The sequence below is a fragment of the Lygodium microphyllum genome, chromosome 17 (assembly GCF_053477565.2).
Source record: "Lygodium microphyllum isolate KBCC chromosome 17, Lygodium_microphyllum_v1.1.10, whole genome shotgun sequence".
NCBI classification, from domain to species: domain Eukaryota; kingdom Viridiplantae; phylum Streptophyta; class Polypodiopsida; order Schizaeales; family Lygodiaceae; genus Lygodium; species Lygodium microphyllum.
Genome location: NC_141151.1, coordinates 31512014 through 31518018, shown reverse-complemented (window position 1 = coordinate 31518018; position 6005 = coordinate 31512014). Strand labels below are relative to the sequence as shown.

The window sequence follows — 6005 nt, the reverse complement described above, 5'->3', positions numbered from 1 at the left end:
AGAGAGAGAGAGAGAGAGAGAGAGAGAGAGAGAGAGAGAGAGAGAGAGAGAGAGAGAGAGAGAGAGAGAGAGAGAGAGAGAGCTACCAACCCTGCTATTGTCCTTCTGGCATGCTACCTCCATACTTGCTACAACACATCAAATAAAAAAGAAAGGCCCCAATCAAAATAAATAGAACTTTGAGTGATAAAAGGGGGGAGAGAGAGAGAGTTGCCTTACCAAGATACCTTTCAAATCATACCTATGCTAAGTAACAGTGTGACCAATTCTCCCTAGCTACATCAAGCTGCCTTTCCTGTCAATAGTTCATTGCTACAACTAGTTGCCCTTGTGGTAGATTTACCCTATGCACAATCCACCATTTACTAGTGACTTATTTGCTGCTATTGCTAGCCACCTCTACTCATCTAGAAGAAATAGATAAAGTGAGAAAGGATGCATGGATATGGAAGGGGGAGGGAGAGAGCTTGTCTGTACTCGAGTTATCAAGACCATATTGGGGCGAATGATCTTAAATGGAGAAAGAGAGGATTCGATGCACTTACTTTCACTTCCTTCATTGCCACTACAATTCGATGCGGCTCCTCCTACTTGCCCAACCCTAAAGCGATTATCTTTTTGAGAGAGAGAGAGAGAGAGAGAGAGAGAGAGAGAGAGAGAGAGAGAGAGAGAGAGAGAGAGAGAGAGAGGTGTACTACAATAGAGCACACCTATTGCTCTTGCCAACAATACTTCATGTGCTACTATGTTGCATTGCTACAAGTGCTGTGCGTACACTGTGCTTTTGAGAGAGAGAGAGAGAGAGAGAGAGAGAGAGAGAGAGAGAGAGAGAGAGAGAGAGAGAGAGAGAGAGAGAGAGAGAGAGAGAGAGAGAGAGAGAGAGAGAGAGAGAGAGAGAGAGCTGATAGTTGTTAAAAGAGATTGCCACCACACGTGAGCAAGTGATATGTAAGTTGAAGTTTTTTTAATCCTTCAACTTATAAATTAAAAAAAAAAGTTGTATACTTTTTTCAAGAAAGTTGGAATGTGTGCCACATAGGACTTGGTCAGGTTTGGTCATAGGCTTGGGACATTATAAAATAAGAGATAATATAGATACAGACTATTGAATTTTTGAAATGTGAGATATTTCTATCTTATTTAGTCGAGCTAGACATAACCTTGTGAGCTTCGTGATGATGCCGACTCCACGAAATGCGATAGTGTGCTTGGCCAGCCATGCCAACTAGTCTTATTTAGTTGAATAATTAAGAGATTGGTGGCTTGTTCAATGATCAATCTATCCACCACGCTCCTTGGCATGTCTTAAAAGGCTTGGGCAAGATCATGTGCGAAGAGGAAAGTCAGGACTCAGCACCCACCCCAGGCTAGACCTTGAGATAAGGAAAGAGAAATAAGGAAAGGGCTGCGATTGGCTGGTGGGCGGGGCCCAGGGTATGGGGCAGCCTGTGCGCTTGGCCTGTGCGCGCAGTATAGGCTATCGCAGCTTAGCGTAATTCAATTTGGCTCCTCTCATTAGCCCACCACCCTCATCCTCATCTTCCCCTGCCCCACGTGCCAGCCCTTTCCTCGCTCCCCTCTCTCTCAACACATCATCATCAGCAAAGCCCTTTAGATTCTCTCTCCCTCTCTCTCTCTCTCTCTCTCTCTCTCTTCCCCCGCCCCCGGCCTGCCCACACTTCTCTCATCGAAAGCTCGCTCCCCACACCTCCTTCGGCAGGTCCCTGAACACGACACGACAGCATACTAATCCTTCTTCATCCTTGCCGCTCTTCCATTTTTCCTGTCAGATTGCTCCTTCTTAACACCGGCTATGGCACGGCGACGTCATCTGGTACTCCCTTATTTCAAATGACGACAGACTCATCCGCAGGACTCGAGAAGACCCCCGCCCGAATTGTCCTGGAGATGGTTGACTGACCAGTGACCAGGAATAGAAGACCCCCGATGCGCTCTCGCACATTCTAAGAATGCTCGAAGGATCTTGAAGCAAGGACGAGAAAGAACAAACATGGCGGCTTGCACAGTGGTCTGGTTTCGCAGAGACCTGAGAGTGGAGGATAATCCAGCGCTCATTGCGGCGGTTAGGGCAGGAACTGTGGTGCCCGTCTTCATCTGGTCCCCAGAAGAGGAAGGCCAGTTCCTCCCTGGAAGGGTCTCCAGGTGGTGGCTCAAGCAGAGTTTGATTCATTTGGATGAGTCTCTTAGGAGCCTAGGTGCCAATCTCGTCATGCGGCGATCGAGCAGCGCCCTCTCTGTTCTCCTTGAGATTGTGAAGGAGTCAGGAGCAACTCAAGTCTTCTACAATCATCTCTATGGTTAGTGTAATGCTGTGTGCTGCTGCAGTTTGTTTCTTGTTTTGGAGTTGATGTGTTGCAGCTATATGCCATTCTCGACGGTTTATGTGCTCTTATCTTTTCAAGTCTGCAAGTAGATATGCTAGCAAGTCATCTTCTGTGTGTCATACAAATTGAGGTCTCAATTGCCGACAGCTCTCCACAGTGATTCATCCTGTGCTCCTCTGTTGTTATCTCAGACCTCTTTTGTGTGTCAGATCCCCTATCCCTTGTGCGGGACCATCGTGTGAAGCAAGGACTTTCTCAAGCAGGTATCTTGGTGAATACTTTCAATGCTGACCTGCTGTATGAGCCTTGGGAAGTCAATGACGAGCAAGGCCAACCTTTCACGAAATTTGCGGGCTACTGGACTAAGTGTATGGACATGTCTGTTGAGCCTGAGGCTCCTCTGTTACCCCCAAAACGCCTTTCGAAGTTCAAGGGTACATGCCATCAGAACTCACTTTTTCTGGACTGTGTTTACAGACTCATGTCCAGTTTCCTCTTTTTGTGTCAAAGTCTGAACGTCTGAATCCTGATGCACAGGACCTATTTTCAGCTGCTCGACTGAGGACCTAGAGCTTGAGGATGAATCAGAGAAAGGTAGTAATGCCCTGCTAGCGCGTGCATGGGCTCCTGGATGGGCAAACGCGGACAGGGCTCTAGAGGCCTTTATGAATGGACCTGTAATGGAGTATGGCAGCAACCGTAAAAAAGTAGATAGTGCAACGACTTCTCTGCTCTCACCTCATCTACACTATGGAGAGCTCAGTGTCAGAAAGATATTTCACCAAGTGCGCATGAAACAGCTTTTATGGGTGAATGATGGAAAGGCCGAGGCTGAAGAAAGTGGGAACCTTTTTCTTAGGGCAATTGGATTTAGAGAGTACTCCAGATATTTGAGTTTCAATTTCCCATTTACTCATGAACGGTCCCTGTTATCAAACTTGCAATTCTTCCCATGGCGTGTTGATGAAAGCTATTTCAAGGCATGGAGACAGGGACGGACCGGCTATCCTTTAGTTGATGCAGGCATGCGGGAGCTTTGGGCTACTGGATGGTTGCACAATAGGATTCGTGTGATTGTATCCAGCTTTTGTGTTAAGTTTTTGCAGCTTCCTTGGCGCTGGGGTATGAAATACTTTTGGGATACGCTCCTGGATGCTGATCTGGAGAGTGATGTCCTGGGGTGGCAGTACATATCAGGTAGCCTACCTGATGGTCATGAGTTAGATCGGATTGACAATCCGCAGGTATACATGTTTCTTAGGTTAGACCTTGTTTGGTATGTCATTAACTGGGTCGATTTTATGTTTGTTCTAAGATGCTGACACTGCTATATGTTGGAACTTGAACAGATTGAAGGATACAGATTTGATCCCTATGGAGAGTATGTGCGGAGATGGCTTCCAGAACTTTCTCGCTTGCCAACTGAGTGGATACATCATCCATGGGATGCTCCTCCAAGTGTTCTTCGTGCTGCAGGAATTGAGCTTGGGTCTAATTACCCCAGGCCAATAGTAGAGATCACAGCAGCGCGAGAACGTCTAGAGCAAGCGCTTGCAGACATGTGGGAAAGGGAAGCAGCTGAAAGAGCTGCATTGATGAATGGTTTGGAGGAAGGTTTGGGTGACACAATGGAAGTGCAAGGGGGGCAGATAACTATGGCAGAAAACATGGATATTGACAAAGGTACGAATGATGCAACAGGAAATCATCTGTCAGTGCGATCATCTCGCGATCAGATGGTTCCTAGCATGCCTCTTGAAGTACGCAGAGTTGGTCACTCTGTTGCAGAACAACGGAATGCAGGCCAGCATATCTCTAATATCAGAGAAGCCCCGGTGAGTGGGCGTTCTGCCACAGGAATGCAGGGCCATGGCCAAAGGTTGCTTCCACCTCAAGCAGGTCTGCAGCTTGCCAATGATGATGCCAACTCTACTGCGGAATCATCTTGTGGGCGCAGGGATCAGTGGGATTCTGGTGCTCAGCGTGGTCTTGGTACTGGTCCACCATCAGCTTGGCCACAATCTGGTCCTTCTTGTCCATCCATGTCTCAAGATGAATCCCAGGTGCCATTGGTACCTGAGTTACGACATGGAGTGTTGTCCAGAAGACACCTTCATTCATTGCCCATGGTGAACCTGGAGGCCATTGCAAGCAAGGTACTCTTTTGTTGTTTTTGCTACCAAGCCAATGAACATGAAAGCAACGTGGATGGTGCTATCTTTTGTGTTGATATATCATTGTAAAGCTCAATTGTATGTTTTTTTGTTTGGCATTTTATCCTTATTTATCTGACTTTTATTTTTCTTTCCCATGTGCTTGCAGACAAGCTCCCTTTCAGTGTGAGTGTGCATGTATTCAATACCTGTTGTAATGACTGCTGGAGATGGGCAAGTAAACTGTTTTGCTCGTCTGTGAATATGAGGTGAATCTATTCACAAGGGAATGGTCAGCTCTTCCCAGGTTCATGATGTAAGACTCCTGGGATCCTTGAGAGCTGAGTGCTGTTGTTTGATCTCCTAGTGTGTTTGCTGTGCAACCCCTGGGATATGTGGATGATGGTAGGTCAATGAATAGAAGAAAATAGGCATTGTTGAATTCTTTAATTAGCTGTGATGGTGTGAGCTGCATATACTGAGTGCTAGGGATGGTATTTTGTAGAAGCTTCACACAATATCCCACTGTGTATTGAAATATTGGTCATCATGGGATGAAGCAAAGCTAGTCAATCGGGTCAAACCTGTTTAGGATGTAAAGTTAAGAGCTTGCAATAAGATCAGTGTGGTTTGAATCTAGTGATTGCAGATTGGATTAAAATATTTTTACAAGTGATTGGTTCCTCGGAATCTATAGGTAGTTATCAGTATATTTGTTTTTGGGTGTCCTACACATGGGCTCTTGGTGGAATTCCTTACATCACGATCACGACGAAAGGAATTTGTGTTTTGTATAATGTATAATGTGTGTTCTGCATAATGTATAATGTATAATGTGCTGTGTTATCTTTACCATGTTATAATGTCTTCTGCCTTTGGTCTTTTGTTTGTTTCCATTGCAATGCTTTTCAATAAGAAGATATAGAAACTGGAAGGTGATCATCTTTTTAAAAAGCTTTGAGGAAGAGTTTCCAGTCACTTATCTGATAATGTCCTAATACTTTCATTTGGGTGATACATCGCTTCTAAAAGTGCAGTATTATTAATGATTTCAAAATGTGAAGCTTGGTACTGTAACTTTTATAACAAGGCAAGTGGACCGCTGATCAGTTTTTTGGTGGATTCTAGCATTTATGACGTGCTACCATAATAACCCTGGGCCCTATTCATGGGGTGATGATTTGCCATCTACAAATTGCAGGAATCAACCACGAAAAGACCTGGACCCTTACAAAGCTGAGATGGAAAACAACCACCATTCCCTTTTTGAGACTCTTTTCTAACTTGGATCTGGGGTATGAAACAAACGTCTTAAAGCTGTTTTTTGCTATTTTACAAATGCAACTTACAGATTGCTGAGCAAACCCTGTGTAAAGCTGACTATGGGCCCATCCTAGTCTCAATACTAAAGGACCACTGTTTAGAGGAACTTGTGCAAGCAAGTCTCATGCTATTGTTAGTATCTATAGAACCAGTGGCTTACTGGGTTCCATTCACCTAATTACCC

At 45.1% G+C, this 6005-nt stretch overlaps 1 protein-coding gene across 1 annotated transcript; it reads left to right on the top strand.

The window, feature by feature from the left end:
- Positions 1–1593: 1593 nt before the first annotated feature.
- Positions 1594–5174, top strand: LOC148021753 (cryptochrome-1-like). The gene is made up of 5 exons (XM_087697286.1): positions 1594–2318; positions 2555–2779; positions 2883–3589; positions 3695–4501; positions 4668–5174. Exons 1-5 carry the CDS (start codon positions 2012–2014, stop codon positions 4686–4688), a joined length of 2067 nt encoding a protein of 688 aa, XP_087553412.1. The 5' UTR covers positions 1594–2011; the 3' UTR covers positions 4689–5174.
- Positions 5175–6005: the final 831 nt, after the last annotated feature.